The following is an 18470-nucleotide window of genomic DNA, read 5'->3' on the forward strand; positions in this document are numbered from 1 at the left end:
CTTCATAGAAAGAAACTTGAGTATGTGGTCTATAAATAATGAGAATTGTAAATGTTTTGAATCTGTATTAAATGTTTACCTTTCCTACAGCAAGCCCGCCAACCACTGAGCAGATAACACCGCCCACTTTTACCATCAGTGTCTGTGGATGACAAATATACGTTAGAGATATGCAAACTCAAGTTTAAATGCATCCTTTGACATGCACATTAAATAGGTAAAATATGACTTTTTTCCAAACTGGGGTTTAGCAATGTTCATTACAATGTGCAAAGTTCCTTTACATCACAGCTTATGAGTTGTAAAAGTAACAAAAACAAATGATGAAGGTGAAGGTGATGACAGCAAAAAATGCACTTGAATTGAAAATGGAGAAAAACTGGTATGATAAAAGTCCATTTTATGAATATTGTTTCGATCTTATATAATCAAATCACAACTTTTTAAATCAAACTGATATGAAATCAATTTTATTTTGTCATTTAATCGTGTTTATGTCAGCATATGTCCTTCACCTGTTTACTTATTCTTTTTTTAAGATATATTTTTGGGATTTTTACACCTTTCTTCAGAGAGGAGGACCATGGATGAATTGGAAACAGGGAAGAGAGATTGCGGGACAGACATGCAGGAAAGGAACCACAGGTCAGACTTGAACCCAGGCCACCTGTGTACATGGGGCGTGACCCAACCACTCAGCCATCTGTGCCCCCTAAAGCTCCTCCTTTGAGCCGGATGTGAACCAGAGGCCTGAGGATTTCTGTCATTTCTACTTTTGGTGGGTATATATCCTTCAGTCCTCTGCTCTAGCAACTGAGCTATAGAAAAATATCTATCATTATGTCATATATCACCTATTTACCTTCACCCTTCATAACTATTGCTAGTATATACACTATCACTTTAATATCATGTATAATTGCATTTAAAACTATATAATAAAGAGGTGCAAATAAGTTGGGTAGTAGTATTGATGTCATTACTACTTGGAGCACATAAAAAGAGCCTGGTTCTATGTCTGAACTATTGCACTTAACTAATTAACTAGCTAATCATGATTCTATTTATTCTTTCTTAAGACCCTCAAAAATGTTCCTTTGGATTTAATCTTTATCCACTTAATGCTTTGCAGTGAACTTCGTGTTTTTGTATTCCTCATTTTTATATTTGATGTCCTTTCTTGTAGTATTACACTGGAGTACAAGAATTTTTTTCAGGGTGAATAAAGTTCTAACTTGTCTTACTTTGAGACTGTTTATACATGTTTATGTGTGTGAGTGTGTGTTTTAGCAGACTATACCTTTAGCCGTACCACTCGGGGAATCTTGACTCCGTTCAGGTAACATTTTATCTGAGGAATTCCACTTCCTGCTGCTATGGGCTGAAAGCAAAAAAAGAGACTGTTTTATTGGAAGAAGAAAGGGAATTAAATCAAGTTTAGCAACTTTCATAGGACAAAGACACAAAGAGCTTTACAAACACAGATATGGATATGAATATGAGGCTTTTATGTCATTATACTGAAGTGCAAGACAACAATATATCTGTATCTAATATCTATAACCTCAGCATTGACAGATTACCAAATCCATAAAAAGAAATAGAGGGTATACACTGACGTCACTTTCAGCATGCAACATAACTGTCGAGCCGGGATGAGTGGCAAAACATTCTACAACACTGCAGTCTGCTCAGTGGGACATGGATGAAAACAGGAGGAAAATAGGGATGTTTGGAGAGAGATTGATCCGTACTGTCTTCTAAAGACACAGTGGACCGTGGACATTGATGTGTGGTCATAATCGAGTTTCCTGACATTTATATTGACCTGACTTCAAGTACACAAAGCAGAGCCTGACTCCTTAGGCACTTATCAGCCTGGTTCATTAGTGACAGATGTGAAGCTGAATTAATACAAAAGCTTTGTTAATAGGAAGCTTTAGATCTGCTGTACAGTTTTTCTGTAAAAAAGATTGATTTATGCTTGTTAAATCTGTTTTCAAAACTAGATTGACATACCCTGTAAGTCTCATCAAATCTAGTTCAATTCTAACACCAGTTCAACCTTTATTTTATTCCTAATGTGACAAATTCACACAGTACCACTCTTAAGTTTCATATTTTGTCGAATAAACTGTTTTAGCATTGGATATTTTTTTTTTAATTTGTGATAAATATCGATGGACTAGACAATTTTGTTGGTCTTCCCCTTTAAAACCAGCCATGTCAGCCATGACTACAGGTTATATACAGCTATAAAACATAATCTGCTGTCTAGATGCCTTGTCACCTTAGATATTATTTAACCACATGGTTGATCTGCTGAAATGTAAGGCCTTAATTTTTCTTTTAGGTAAGCAGAAGGAGAAGGGAGTGGAGTTTAGATTACATTAATCATTAACTGCATGCTTACGGTAGCTACTGTAATAGTGCAACTACATCTTCAGGCTTTGTTAACTTGACGTTACGGCTCCAAACATTTCTATAAACATATTCCACCTGCTGAGGATCTATACTGACTGCAGTAAACATAACAAGGTGTAGCTTTAAAACAGACGGCACTTCACAGCAGAAATGAAACTGCTGACTCCCCACTGATTTCTGTCACCTTTTAAACTTTTAGACACTCCGTGGCTGAAACAGCCAAGCCTTGTGCTGCCTGTGAAGTCACATGCATGCCCTCTATAGATGTATAAATGAGCATTAAACAGCTACAATACCAGATGTACTATATGCATAAAATAGAAGAAGAAAAAGCATTCCAGAAACACTTAGAGAAAGATGTATCTCAAGCTCTTTTTTAAAATCATCAGAGAAAACCATTGAGGGGAAAAACATTGATCCACCTGGGAATCATGAGGCGAAAGTTTATACAGTTAAAAGAAAAACATTTAAGGATGTGAAAATAGTGGTTTGGTTAGAATGCAAATAATGAAACTACAGTGACCCCAGATTCTCATGTGAAATCAGGTCAACAGCAGACACTGATGACTTTAAGAGGCATTAAATCAATGTGGCTGCAGGAGAGTTAAAATGTAAGAATTAATTAAGAATGAAGAATTTAAAATTTAATAGAAAAAGATACTTATCTTATTATTTGTTAATTAATAAGATAAATAGTTGTAATTTTTTCGTTTTCTTCATATCTTCCATTAAAAAATAGGAAATGAAAATAAGAAGCCATGGGCTTACTTTAATTTGGATTTTTTTATTTTTCCCTACTTGTGTGACCCAGTGTGGGCGTTCTGCCAAGAAAAGCATGCAGAGAATCACATGCTCTCTGCCATAGTGTAATCAGGCTTTGATTACTGAAGCAGTCTCTGAAAGCAATCTGTGCCGGTTCTCATAGTATAACGTAGTCTCAACTCATTTCCAGTCAGTCTTGTAACAAAGATGTGAAGCTGAAGCAGTCTTAAACCTTCTGACAGTTATATCAACCATGCCTCTAATTAGAAAAGACATGAACAATTAAAACTAAATTTGTTGAAGTTTACATAAAGTTGTTTACTTCTGTAAAAATAGGCATACTAATCTGCATGTGACTTAGGCCAGCCACACACTGGAAAATTTTTACATCTGAAATGGTTTGAAAAACATGGGAGACCACAGATGTGGGGGCAATTTCAAATGATCTTTCATCTTTAATCCTCTGAACACACACACTAACAACTCAGGCAGACTGTCAGATCACTGAAGACTACACACCTGCTGACCTGCCAGCAATCTTGAGAGGGACCTGGATGCAGCTGAGGACCCCCACTTCATACCGGAAGTCTGAAAATCTCTGTCATATCTCGCCTTCTAATACAGGAAGTTACTTGAACTGCTTGTTAACCCGAAAACTCGCGTGTATTTCGGCTACTTGTATCTCCTTATGTTGCAGACCTGCCTCTATTAATATGAAGGTGACACACGGAGAAAACAACGAAGAAGACGTTAAATTCAAGTGACTTCCAGTATTAGAAGACGAGATATGGCGGAGATTTTCCAACTTCCGGTGTGATGTGGAGGTCCTCTGCTGCATCCAGGTACTCTTGGCAATGTCACGTGATCATGTGACTTCAGAAAAACAAACAAACAAACAAACAAACACAAATGTCGTTTGATGCCCTCTTGTTGTGCCTCTACAACAGGCTGCCCTGGCATGTGTTACAGGAGCAGCAAAAATCATAAAACAAGGGAAAGACTCAGCATGAAATCCAGGCTGGAATTAAGTTACAGTTGTGTTTATGGTTATGAGCGGTAAAAGTACATATGATCCAGATTGTGACGCTACCACATCTGCTCGCTCTAATTGGTTGTTGTGGGTGCTCTGTCAGAGTCAAACGTGTTTGATATTTACGATTCAGGGGATCTGAGAAGCTTTGACGCAATTTGGAGCAGTAAAATAATTGTGTTGACACCACACACGAGGATTATTCAGACAAAAAATCGTTTGCAACGAGGCTCTACTCATGCTTAAAACCCTGGAGTGTCTGGCCAGCCTTACAGGGCTTCTGCAGCCAGCAGTAAGTAAAAATGTGTTTTTTCCCATTCCCACATTGGCTCTTTCTTTCAACAACTGAGGTTGCTATTTGCTTAGGTATTATCTCACACATTCCCACACTAAAAGAAAATCTGCTGGCAGACCAGACTGGCAAAAGAGAGAAGCATAACCATCTTTCACAAAGTTTAAATATTTCACAATACTGGAATGGGCCGCTGCAGATATTGTGTTGTATTAGATTTCACATTGGCCAATCAGCTCTCACTTCCATGTCTTCTTTCAGTGGTTTGTAATTCACTGCCATTTACCATTCAGACAGATCAAGAAGCTTTTGTAACTCATATAACTCAACACAACATGACATGAGGAACACAAAAAAGGAAGACAACAAAATTAAGGATGTGACTTGTTTCCACTGGTTAAAGTAAAAACCTCACAGATCACTTCTTTTTCTTCGGTCTTACCTCGCAAAACGCTACAATGATGGAGCCCAGCATGACGATGGCAGAGTTGAGAACGGCCCAGAGGATGAGAGAGATGGAGAGCCCGCCGACCTCTGTGAACTTCTCAATGTCTGAGAGGGAGCAGAGGTCAAGGAAAGACTTCAAAGCACGGGGAAGATTGGAGCCCAACATGGAAGTACTGTTAAGCTTACACTTACTTTGGAAACACTTACAGTATATGCAACAGATTTAATAAAAGGGGTTAAGACATTAGCACAATTTAGATAGTTAGCTTAATATATTTCATCTTACCAGGGTTAAAAGAGTAAATTTGGGTTGTTGACTAAAGATCACAACTTTTCTATCCTGATATCTTGGCCTACACACATTGTTTTTTCCTTGGTGAAGAGTTAATTCAGTAGTTTTCTCAAAGTCTCAAGAAGTCAAGTAATCCTTACAGGAAAAAGTTATCCCATAATGGCGAAATAAATTTATTTAGCTCTTAAAAATCAACCAAGAATTTGTGAGGAGAACGCTGTAAAATTGAGTGTATGCAAGCCTCCTTAAGGGGTCCTTGAAATAGGATTAAACTGTTTAGTAGCTGCAAAAACAACAAGTATTTACCATCTCGGATGCCTTGCCTCTTTTGATTTTGTAAATCAATCATGTTTAATATAATTTTTCTTTTGACCAAGAAAATTACAAAAAAAATTCTTCAATGTGTTAGTGAAAACAGATTTATACAAAGTAATGTGAGCTACATAAAAACATGTAAGGTAAAATAAGTGATCAATAAATATTAACCCCCTCCAAGTCAGTGTTCAGTAGATGCACCTTTGGCTGCAATCACAGCACTGAGTCTGTGTGGACAGGTCCTAATCAGGCTTGCACATCTGGACACTGAAGTTTTACTCTTTTTTTCTTGGCTCCAGCTCTGTAAGTTTGCACAGGGATTGGGTATGAACAGCCAATTTTTAAGTCCTGCCACAAATTCTCTACTGGATTGAGGTCTAGGCTTTGACTCGGCCACTCCAGAACATTCACCTTTGTGTGTTAAACCATTTTTGTGTTCGCTGTACACTTCAGGTCTGGAAAATAAATCTTCTCCCAAGCCAAAGCTCTCTTGTAAACTGAATAAGATCGTCCTACAGGATTTTCTATATTATGTCATATTCATTGTACTCTCTACCTTACAAGCCTTCCAGGGCTGGCTGCCGGGAAGCATCCACTGGTGGTCTCTCTCACTAGTCCCATTTTTGCATGGTCACTCAGTTTGTGAGGATGGTCTGATCTAGGCAGATTTACATGTGTGCCATATTCCTTTCATTTCTTGATGGTGGATTTAACTGAGCCCCAAGTGATGTCCAATGCCTCGGATTTTTTTTTGTATGCATCCCCTGATTTGTACTTTTCAATAACCTTTTCCCTGGGTTGCTCGGAGTGCTCTTTGGTCTTCATGATGTAATGGTAGCCAGGAATACTGATTAATGACTGGACCTTCTAGATACAAGTAACTAGACTTCTGTTGAATCACGTCAGTCACTCTAAAGGTGTTGAATATTTATGCAGTCACCTATTTTACCTCACATATTTTATTTAATCAACATTACTTTGTAGAAATCTGTTTTCACTTTGACATTTAAGAGTTTTTTATGACTTTGGTGAAAAAAGCCAAACTATATTGGCCATGAATAATTTACAAAATCGATGAAAGGGTACGACATCCAAGGGGGTGATTACTTTTTATATGCCCTGTATATATTCAAGTATGGTTATCAAAAGTCACATTTGAATCTTAAATCCAGATTAAAACCTATTTCAAGACATTAAAATCAATAAATAGGCATAGATTGTTTGCATTACGTATACTATCTGCCTGTGCAGCAAGAAAAAATGCCTTGTAATGCCTTTAATATAAGACATTCTCATCTAACTATGGCTCTCTTGTCAAGACAAAGGATGAGTAAAATTTGCTTTCTGCAGATATTTTCACTCATTCCTCACAATTCAAGCCTCACATTTTGCTTGCAACATCTCTTTTTAAGATGTTCATCTTGTCTTTTTAAGTGAAAGCAGGTTACGTTAATTGTACACTTGCCAAGATTTAAGCTTTTCTAGTGAGGGATTAAATATATGCTGTATAGAAAAGAATAGTCAGGATTCTTACAAAGCTAAAACCCATCCAAAAAAATAAAACCTGCTAACAAATGTGTCCTTCCCTGATCACTTTAAAATCAAATATAAGAGGGAAGCAAAACAACTGTTTTTGCAGTAAAAATCCAATCCGCTAAACCTCCAATCCATCCGTTGTTGTCAGCATGTTGGTGTAACTACTGCAGAGCATCAGGATACTCTCTTTGACCACTTGGTATTTGACCCCAGCAAGTTGCTCCACAGCGATGTCTATGAAACAGGCAATGAGGCCGGTGAAGAAGCCGATAAGACCGCAGACGACCCAGCGACTGATCTCCAGACAGCGGAAACTCTAAAAATACGAGAAGGAAGGGAGATGGCACACAGGAGATATACAGTTTATAAAATACACTTTATACACACCAAGGTATTAATAATGATATGGAGAGTGTACATTCTGATGATTCTCATTTTATTTACCATATGACTCATCCTCCTTTCCTCCTCCAGAAACAGCTGGTTTTCGATGTTATCATAGTCCAAACTCTGGAATAACACAAATATTTAAAAAAACAAAATGGAAACCGGACTTGCCAGATTAGGGTAAGGATTGTCCTGATATATGACTGTCTATCAATCATCACAGATATGCTGCATCATGTCCTCTCATATCCTAAGTTACTCAGATTTTCATCCTAAGAAATTTATGGGTTAACGCCAACAGTTTCACAGTGAAAAATGTGTAATACAAAGCTGATTTTATCAAATGCTGCAGGTTTCTGCAGATTACGGAATTATTTGTTGCCCAAGGAATGCTGTTTGGAATTACTGGCCTATATTGTAATTTCTATACCTCCATTGTTACTACTAATTCATTTCAAATATCAAACACAACAAATATGCTTTATTCATCAATTCCATTCTTATAAAAAAAAATCTTGGTTTTCCATCAAAAAACAAATGTTTTGGACTTGTGTGCTTTAATACCTCAAATTTTAGTGACAGCAGCTTCTCGTTGTGAGGGATCTCTTTGGGTCGCCCTCTTAGAGAGTCCTGCAGGGGAGAAAAACACAGAAAAAACCGAGGTCACAGCACCAGCACAGACCAGTGACTCTGATCCTTTAAATCATGTGAGAGACTCAGCTACTGAAATAAGAAGAATCAGAATATTTGGATTTGGAAAAGAGCAGTGATCACAGCAGCAACAGTTCAAACTACACGAGAAAGATGTTTTGGAATCCTTTTTCAGCAATAAAGAGGAAAAGATTGACAGATTTTACTTTTAAAAAGATAATGGAGGGTTAATTTGAGCTGGAAGGATTCATGAAGTGACTCCAAAAATACACCAGTGTTTCCTTTAAGCATTAAGCACAAAATTACTCAAAATAAGAATGCTTTTATTTGTTTTCAAAGGAAACACTGGTGCCAAAGAGGGCAATCTGACATGTATAAGAGCCAGCTAAATGCAGTTCCAAAGTTCAGGTGTACATGCATTGCTAAGAAGGCCTTTGTCCCACAGCTATGCCCCCAGTTTGCAGCCACACAATCAGCAAGCACAAGCCACTAACATGCATAAGCCTACAGACTAAAACACAATTAAAAATGTTTCTGCACACAGCAACCACACAAACCATGTGCACTGCATCACATTTCCATCAGCTAGTGAAAACAAAACTATCTGATGGTTTCTGTTTAAACCTCTCGGTGATGTACGCAATTACAAGTTCTGACTTGAACTGAAAGTTTTTGTACTTTGTTTGTGTCCCAAGATGCACCTCAAACACAGACTTTAAAAACATGTGATTTTTTTACAGCAGTTCTCTCTTGCTTTGTTAATGCTTCTGCAACAGTATGAGTAGCCATACAAATGTGAGCAAGTACATACTAGGGCTGGGCAATTAATCGCAAATTTGATTAAATCACAATATGGCCTGCTGCAATTTTCAAATTGCACAAGTTGCAATATTTCTTTAACTTGAAATGTGTCAAAATATTACTTTAATAAATCATATTTTTGCAGCAGCAGATATTTTACGCACATTATGCAAACACTGAGGTGTCAAATTTTGTATAATGTTTTACAAAAATCCTTTTTGTGTTTTATGTATGTTTTCCTTAATCAAAATGAGAGACAAAAAAATGATAATGCCCTTCAATAAAGCAACTGACATCAAATTTGCAATATGGTCAAAAATAATTTATCATTCTATCTTAAATTCATTAAGCTTAGTGTTAGTTCACAAAAGTCATACCCCAAGTTGCGGTCAGCTGATAGCCAGCTTCACCTCCTCCACCCCAGCTGCCTCCTTTATAGCATAAAGCTTGTTGTAACCTCATATTCAAATTCATGCTACTTTGGATTAAATGCTTCTGAATAATTCCATTGTTTTCAATACACATAATCAAACGTGTGTATCTACATAGGGATTTCTAGCCATGTGCTCCCTGCATAGTCAAAGCAGCTGCTTGACTAACCCAGGGAGCATCTTTTGAGCAGAGCCCTTCTCTGCCAAGTAAAACTGTATTAAATCCATTTTGTAATAAAATGGTTAAGTGTACGATGAGTTTCATGGCAGAATGTAGGCTATAATATGGAATGATATGGAATCGCACATTAAACCGCAATTGCAGTATTGAGGATAAAAATCGTAATTTGATTATTTTTGCAAATTGTTCAGCCATAGTACATACTGGGCATTGGTTAGCACCCACATGTAAACACTTATGCTTGGTCTGAAAAAAATGTGGCACTGGTGCATCCCTAGTCAAGACCTAGCTGATGCTCAATGAACATCACAACACAACTTCTACTTACTCAGTAATTTAAGAGACAAATTGCTCACACTACCCAATCTGTAATGTGCCAAAGTATGTTCAGTCACAAAAGTCCAGTTTGTTTAACTAATGTGAGTGCTCCTTACAAACATTACATTTCCCTAGCTCTGGCAGTGATGTATATTTGATGCAAATCGATGTGGTATCACAGAGCAATGCAGGAGTGTTGGTGTCATATCTGACCAAAACATAATCCACAGTAATGATCTTTGTGTTTTCTCTATTGTGCTGATCAAAACAGTTGTAAATGAAGACAAAAGTGTGCTTAAAATGGCATGATGACTTATGTACAAGAGGCAACCATGCAGGTCAGAGAGGGGGCTGGTGGAGAAAAAAATGATGCTTTAGCATGGTACGGGGCAACTGGGCCTCGTTTGTGTGCACCCTTAGGGCCTCCCCTGATGGCCTGCACTCATACTGCTCCAAGCATTCTTGGGCCTGAGGACGGATACATCATCACGCCGTAATATGTCACACACAGTTTACAAGATGCATGATCTCTCAGCACAATGAGAAGTTTCACAAACTTTGTGGCTTATTTTAAGACCTTTAAGTCAGGTAGGTCTTCTAGCACTCTGCCATTGTTTAAAATGTTTATCAAGAGGAACAGCCATACTGCTTATACGTCACATGTTTGTGAGCATGCATGAGCAACTGGACTGTGCCAAAGCCCACTTCTTCCATCTGTGCCGAGACCAGGAAGTCTACTGTCCTTCAGCCCGGTATGAGGCACTCACACTAATCAAAGAAACTGGACTTTGGGGATGAAGTGTGCTTGTGCACTGTACAGATTACCCAGTAGGAGTGGGCCCTAAGAGACACAGGAATTAAAGATTTCATCACTATTTTAGTTTTCAGTTTCACATAAGAGTTTTACGCAATGGCTGTAATTATCATCTAGTTTTCCCTGTCAGTACCCAGTGTGAGTAATCCATCAGTTTCTGACAACAAACACTGAATGGTTGAGTGGTCAAGGCTGGGCATTCATAATTTGCAATGCTTTGCAGTGGAAACTCTGAGATTTTCCAATCATATGTCTATTATGCACACAGGATGAGTCAGATGTCCCTGAACAGATTGACCAATCAGAAGCTTTTTTGTAACAGACTTAGAGATAAATTGAATAAAACAGTGTCCAACGACTATCACAGGAATGATCTGACAAATCACTCTCTATTTAGCCGGGGCATGAGGCTGAATCACATCCACTGTAACTGCCTCCAACATGTTGCTTAATACAGCAGTCTAATTCAAAGCTGTTATTTGTCCCTTTTCATAGATTTGTTTGTGGACTGATGGGGTTCTATTTTTATTTTTAAAGAACATACACTACTTTAGAAGTCTAAAAGAAATGTCCATAAAGGTCTTGATGAAGTGATGATTGACAGGAACAACAGACACAGAAAAAAGAAGTGCGATCGTGGCATTTCTAGGTCGGACTTTACCTCCTCTGATGTCATCTCCTCCTCCAAATCCACCGTGCTCAGTCTGCCTATATGAAATATATTTCCTCCTCCAGACAGCTACAGACACCACAGACAGCAACAGAAATTTTTACAAATATATTGCTGTGTGTAGGAATTTTGCAGGGTATGATGTAACATTATACAGATGCTTTTCAAGCTAAAACTAGGGGGGTACAAAAAGTGTAAGAAACAAGTGTGCATGTATAAGATGTGAAATTACAAGACCTTTCTGTGCAGTTCATCTATTAAGTCTTGTAGATATAATTACAAGTTTAGAACAAATTCAAAGGAGTCCTATTCCAGTACCTTAGGAAAACAAGTAGCTAACTTCCACTTTTGGTCCTGATGATGCAGGAAAAGGAAGCTGGATTTTCCATCCTGAGCTTATTTTAGGTGGAGTACCTTTAGTCTAAAAACAGCAACTACCTTTTCTCATGTCAAGAGCTGAATAATAATTTTTCTTTTTAAATTTCCTTAAAAATCCTCAAAGTATCCTTGTCCTGTGAGCTTCCATTGTTGCAGAATCAACGTACTGGTGTTACGATTTAAAGTGTGACCGTGTTAACTGGTGACATTCTGCGTCTTTGAGTGTCGTGATAACTACAGATGCTGAAGACGGAACTGTGTCTTTTTGTTTGGCTTTTTTTGTAACATCAAATATACCGACCACACATGCCTGTCATAAATGCACGAATGCTGGAAGTCGCCATTCAACACGGCCACTCTATAAACATCCATATTACCCTGTGTAAAACTAGTGTCCTTTTGACACATCAGACACAATTTCACAGCTATCTTAATGTGCCGCTAATATACTGTACATCTACCTTGTGAGGTAGTTGAATGTGTCCCTACAGACAGCCTTTCACTGAGCTAACTAGGAGGACTAGCGTCCCAAAAGTCTCCGTAATCTGATTACTGGTCTTCATAACAATGAATGCTTAAGTGCATCATGCAAGTAATTACATAAAAACTAATGCAATAACTTTCAAGCAGTAGCATTCCGTCCCAGGCAAAGCTTAATGTACCCTCTGCTAAGCCACCCAACTTAAAACAGACCATGAAATTAAACCCAAAATTAAACATTTTGAAGGCGGTATTGCATTCAGACTCATTCCAAAAATAAATAACTGCATGCATGGAAACATCAAATGGTTCATTAAACATGACACGGCATCTTCTTCATGCTGTGGCAGTAACGGCACTTTGGCTAACAGTAGCCCAACAAGCTAGCTTGTACCTGTCTGGAGAGTCTCGGCTGCTCGGAGCCGTTAAGCAGCGGTGTCCCCTCCCCGGGAGCCCCGGACTCGTCGGCCCGGCTGGACCACGAAACTTTCTTCGTGATGTTAGCCATGGTGGCCCCCGCAAGCTAGCGCCAGCAGTGGCGAATTTAATTCATTAGATTCGTAGTTTTTGTAGCTAACTTCTGTTATTCTTCAGCTCCCCATGACCATCCCCATAACTCGTGACGTCTTGTACGGGTCGCGTGCAGGGCCAAAAATATCCGTTCAGCGCGATGAATGCTGGGATTTGCAGTTTTAATGCTCTGGGACCATGACGCTAAACCTCTATGCGCTAAACTTATGGTTTAAAAATAAAAGGTAACGTCTTCTCTCATTGTTACATTTTATTTCATTTTATCTTCCCATATGGACCCTAATTGTGAAAAATCAAATCTATAATAGTCGTCAAGACTTTATCGAAGGTTATTAAACCGTATTAATTTCGTCAACTAAAATTGACTGAAATATAGGTCGACAGCCTCCACAGCTTACCAACTTTAACACTGTTACGAAATAGATTTGAAAGAGTCCGGATGCCCCTTTATAATTAAAAATGTAGTTATTATAAGTGATTATTTTAAATGGCTGTAACCACTAAACGGTGGTAGGTATAAAACTTTCACTTTAATAGCCCTATTGCTTAAGTGCTGTTACGCAAAGCAAGATATTTTTGAATTTGGGGTTTTACATACTTACATTATTTTAAAAAATTTCTTGCTCTTTTTAACAGCATTTGGGAAATATTTGTGGGAAAAAATACAATTTTCATAAGGAGGCTAATATTTCTGTCCTCATCTGTGGGCAGGCAGTCAGATAAAGACAGTTACAGCACACCCTTTTTAATTCCCACAGACACAACAAGCAAAAAGCTAAAAGGAAATGTCCTTTCTATCAGGGTTGCCAAGTTTCTCATGGTGGCTTTAATATGGTTGTTTGCTGTCCAGACTTTCTAAAAATAATCTTGTCATGCCATAAATTACACTTGAGATGGTGTTAAGAAATTAAAGTGTCATTCAAGTGTACATTCAAATGTGAATATTTAGCATAAAAAAGTTACTTGATCTAACTTTTGACAGCAAGTACATAAGAGACAATACATTTTCTTGCAGTCATATTATGTACAAATACCTTCATTTAAAGTTTCTTTACACACAATGTTCCAAACATTCACATGACACCTGCTGCACCTCCCCATGTAACTCCTTTATGTCTTCCATGCCAAGCACCACTCCTCTGGGCACACCTCTGCCCTCTGCTACACCCTCCACCTCTGCAGGACTTAACACCCGGTTCCACACCCTGAACCCAGCCACCTGCCCGGCAAAACCCTCTGCAGGGTCAAACTCTCCACCAACAGTGTCCTGCTCCTGCCCCAGCACCACTGATCCTCCACCGGGAACCTCCCAGCCCTTCCTGAAGTTGGATCCTGAGGAGGTGAGACGCCGGTCAGTGTAATGCCAGAAACGACCCTGGATGGAGGACCAAATGATGCAGAAGTGGTGCCAGTGAGCGTCAAGCAGCGACCGCACTGGGAGACTGCGATGGACAGGGTCTCCGATGACAAAGTCCAGGGAGTAAGAGGAAGAGGACTGATAGAAAGATGAGGGGAAAAAAGATGTAGATGAAGAGGAGGAGGAGGAATTGCGCCCATATAGGACTAACTGGTTGTCGTTGTCCTCTGTGGCATAAGAGAGCAGCGTACCAACATGCTGGGCCTCCACACGGAGCCATAAACAAGCAGACAGTTCATGAAGGTCAGGAAGAGTCTGAGAGAAGGTGACGTAGTTCTCTACTGAGGCCGTGGGGAAGAACAGCATGGAGTCGACGTTACAGACTGCAGAAAGAGGAAGAGAGAGTCGCCATTCAGCCTACTAAAACCCTAATGATAACATCAAAGAAATACAGCATTTTAGTCTTTTGGAAACATTCTGATGTATTTTAAATGTGTAGCATTTGGATGAAAATCCCCTAAAAGGTAAATATTAACAAGAGGATGATGAAGATGCAATTTAATTCCTCTGACTTCTTTGCTCAGAAGTATTAATAATGAAGGGATTGCATGAAGTTACAGGTTTTTACTTACTAGTTGCATCCTTTTTTGGGACTGGTTGTGCAGGGATCTTTTGCCTGACAGGAAGCTGAAGCAAGCTGTGAATCGCTGAAGACTCTGCTTTTGTGTGATTTTCTGCCTCTTCTCCTCCATACCAGCCTCTCAAGATGGGCTGGTAAGACTCAGACCGAGGCTGAGAGAGGACCTCTGCAGACTGCGACTGTTTAGCTCCAGGTCTGGTTCTGCTCTGTCTCTCATTGGTGGGTTTAAGATGAGTTTCAGACCTAAAAGGATATCCATGATGATTATGCTGAGGCTGGGATCGTTGCTGATTTGGGGGATGAATCTGGGCAGGAGAATTAGGCATGGTCTGTCTTAAAGTAAGATGCTCCTTCTGGGTAGGGTAAGGCTTGATTCCATATCTTTGCGGATATGGAATCTGTTTTTGTGGCTGGGATTCTGGCTGAGATCTTGACTTTTGGGCCTTTAGATGTTCAGGTTGGTTTGGTGTTCCCTGGTATTGACCGGCCTGTTGAAGGTTTCTGTTCTTAGCCCTGGTCTGTGGTTGGTTATCATCCAGGGAGTAGCTGATACCATCATGTCTTGACTGTGTTTGTCCATCCAGGATCCTCCCTCCTCTATGAGTCTGGCTCCTTCTGCTTGGTTCATAGTACCCACCATTAACCTGCAAGGCTTCAATAAGCCCACCTTCCAGCCGAGTCATACGTAGTGCCTGATTTTTCAGGGATTCCTGCAACCCTTTAAGCCCTACCAGCAGCTTGTCCTGCTGGGCCTGAAAAGCAGCCAGCCTCCTTCCTTGGCTCTGGAACTCCAGGGTGAGGTTTGAGAAGTCCTGACCAGGATCAGTCTTCTGTTTGTGAACTAAGCGGCGGCTCTCGCGCAGGTTCCTTTCCATTAAAGCAAGACGACCCTCCATCCGCTTACTTTTCCTCTCCAATTTCCTGCTCCACTCTCTGGGATGATCATACACATGGGAAAACTTTAGGGCTTTACAACTGGCTTTAGTTTTATATATCAAGGGTTTTGTAAATCATAGAGACACAAGAGATCATGCAGTAGGTATGGTTGAATGTATTTATAAATATATAATTGAAATATATTTCTCCTATATGTACAGTTTCCATGATGTGTTTAATTGCCAAAACTTCCAATAAAACTTGACCTAAACCGTTTCATAGAACAGAGGTTCAATTATGTCTCTGACCTGAGACCCCCTAATTCCTGTTTTGTGCGCTGCTTGAAGTCTTTAAGGTCCTGTGATGTCTGCAACAAGCGGTCATTCAAGTCCCGAACATTGGTCCCCAGCCTCACTGAGGAGTTTCCTCTGTCCTGGTTGAAGGCCAACATGTCCAAACGGGACTGGGTCAGTGCCTGGAACTGTTGGAACTAGAAGAAGAAAAGTGTTTTTGTAAGTCCTTCTGCAGCTGTTTGGTAACTAAATTGAAGGTCAATTTTTCAGAATTTTCAAAATCATATCCCCTTTTATGGCTATAATGTCTTTATCTTTTAGCATTTTTTTGCAAATGTTTTTTCCCCTGCAGTTTCATCAATATACTCTAGAACTCTTAAGAATGACTTAGAAAGGAGACAAAAAGTCTAGATGATAAATTGTGCCAAGTTCTTAAACATCTGAACACATTGGAGTTTTAAAATCTTTTTTCAGGCCTTTGAAACAAAGCATTAATAATGAAGTGTGAAAAAATGGAACCTGCAATAATTTGATAGCTGGATGAATGTTTCTTCACTTAAACATGATTAAATTTGTTGCATAATTCAAGCTAGGTTAGGCAAATTAATGTGGAAGGATTTTTTTTTGTCATACAATATTTGTTTAAATCCTTCTACAACACAGAATAAATCAAATGCTCTACACTCTACTTAAATTGATAAAAGGTTAATCCTAATCACCAACATTATAGTCTTAGTTTAATGGGGAAATTCACCCCTGCTTACATCCCATGACATGCTAAAGCTAACAACTCTAACAAGCTGAAGCTATCAGCGAGTCTATAAAGACAAACCAGCAACAGGTCTAAAATGCTCAAGCCAAGAGCTAGAAACAAGTCTAACAAACCAAAGATGTAAACAAGTCTAACAAGCTAAACCGAGACACAAGCCTGAAGCTAAAGACAGAAAAAGCTAAAGCTAGTATCAAGTCTAACAATCTAAAGACAGCAACAAGTCTTGAGAGCTAAACTAGTAACAAAACTGACAAGCTAAAGATAGCAAAAGCTTAAGCTAGTAACAAGTCTAAGAAGCAAGACCTAGTAACAAGTCTGAAATGCTAAAGATAGCAAAAGCTTAAGCTAGTGACAAGCTAATAATATTTATGAGTTGACTACAGCTAGCAGTAAGTCTTACATACTTAAGACAGCCACATTTAAACAAGCTAAAGCTAGTAATCCAGTAGACTAAAGATGGCAACAAGTCTTCCAAGCTAAACCTAGTAACATTCCTAGTCACACAAGTTCCAAAATATCATATTACATAAATCTTATTCGGCTCAAAGATTAACCTGTTCTTGACAAACTCTGTTGTCTTTTTGGCTCTTCTGAAAACTCCTGTTCATAGCAGACGCTTAAGCTTTGCCAAGTCTTTATGTACTACACCAAAGCACAGCCTTTATCAAATGTAGGTTAATCAAGGAGATTTAGTTTTGGCGAGAACATTAAGTTAGCTAATTAGCTTTAGCATTAGCTATTTCAATAGCTTGGTTTTTATTTTTTGCTAACTCAAATAGGGAAAAGGTCACAAAATCCTATAATAGTTTTAGGAAGCTATTTAAAAGCAGTTATGAAGAAAAAGTTACGTTAGCTGCTGTTAGCCTAGTGGTAGATTCTGCACGCTTCATGTTGAGGTTGATGTCCTTGAAGTGGACGGCCCAAGTCCAAACCTGGCCTATGGTCCTTTCTCACATATCATTTCCCTCTCTCTTTCTCTTTCAGTGTCCTAAAATCTGAATAAAAAACACATAAATCCTAACACAAACAATAAAAAGCTATTGAATTGTTGTTAGTTGATGTAAACCCAGTTGCAGCTGCTGCTTTGATGTTTTTTCATTGTTTGAAAGAAAGAGAATAACACACAGCAGGCTTACCTGTTCAGTGAGCTGACGTAGTTTCAGGGACACAGGATCAACTCTCTGCACCCAAACAGGCTGAAAATGTAGCAGACATATATGGACCAAGAACAGGTACCAGAGACTGGGCCTGAGGCTGCCCATGGTGCGATGAATCTGGGATGGATACAGCTGGGAACCTGGTCCCTGTCTGGATGTCTGGAGGAGCAGAAGAAGAAAAAGAAATGGCAGAGAGGGTGCTTGTCTTGATAGACTCTCCTTCACAATTTACAGATCTATCTGCACACGCAACACACGCCCACAACCTTGGACCAGAAACATTTTCCATTTTCCACAACAACACCGGGGACTAAAGAGGAAATGCAGATGGATTTAACAGGTAGTCAGCTTCTGTCTGACTTATTCTCATGCTCATGCACATAATACACAGAAATCAACCAGTCATCTAAGGTTACATGTTTGTTAAACACATCATTTGTTTTCTCTGCAGTATAGTTCCTGTTTTAGAAGGCTTACATGTTTTAGATTGAATGTTTAGTTGCAAGCTACATTGAGGTGTACATATATCCCCACACTGGTTGCACATAGGTAGGAATCCAAGTTGCAAAATTATGAGTCATTATAAGGCATTTATTAAGGACCTGTGCCCTCTACCAGCTCTTTTTTATACTGGA

At 39.0% G+C, this 18470-nt stretch overlaps 2 protein-coding genes across 3 annotated transcripts in view; both read right to left on the reverse strand.

Annotated features, from left to right (window-relative positions):
• clcn7 (chloride channel 7) overlaps positions 1 to 12844 on the reverse strand; it is a 29900-nt gene extending 17056 nt beyond the window's left edge. The window contains exons 1-8 of one of the 2 annotated variants that reach the window (XM_041777688.1): positions 12604 to 12844; positions 11343 to 11420; positions 8050 to 8115; positions 7543 to 7608; positions 7282 to 7414; positions 4951 to 5060; positions 1301 to 1381; positions 80 to 142 (exon numbers count right to left, since the gene is read on the reverse strand). In XM_041777688.1, coding sequence (XP_041633622.1) covers positions 80 to 142; positions 1301 to 1381; positions 4951 to 5060; positions 7282 to 7414; positions 7543 to 7608; positions 8050 to 8115; positions 11343 to 11420; positions 12604 to 12717 — 711 coding nt within the window. In that variant the 5' untranslated portion in view covers positions 12718 to 12844. The remainder of the gene's footprint in view (positions 1 to 79; positions 143 to 1300; positions 1382 to 4950; positions 5061 to 7281; positions 7415 to 7542; positions 7609 to 8049; positions 8116 to 11342; positions 11421 to 12603) is intronic. The other variant, XM_041777689.1, reaches the window with a different exon arrangement.
• Positions 12845 to 13744: 900 nt separating this feature from the next.
• Positions 13745 to 17982, reverse strand: LOC121503758 (pentraxin-4). The gene is made up of 4 exons (XM_041778305.1): positions 17815 to 17982; positions 15922 to 16103; positions 14730 to 15670; positions 13745 to 14480 (listed from the first exon to the last, which is right to left on the reverse strand). Exons 1-4 carry the CDS (start codon positions 17938 to 17940, stop codon positions 13792 to 13794), a joined length of 1938 nt encoding a protein of 645 aa, XP_041634239.1. The 5' UTR covers positions 17941 to 17982; the 3' UTR covers positions 13745 to 13791.
• Between the last annotated feature and the right edge of the window lie 488 nt (positions 17983 to 18470).

This window comes from Cheilinus undulatus, linkage group 21, assembly GCF_018320785.1.
Source record: "Cheilinus undulatus linkage group 21, ASM1832078v1, whole genome shotgun sequence".
Classification (NCBI taxonomy): domain Eukaryota; kingdom Metazoa; phylum Chordata; class Actinopteri; order Labriformes; family Labridae; genus Cheilinus; species Cheilinus undulatus.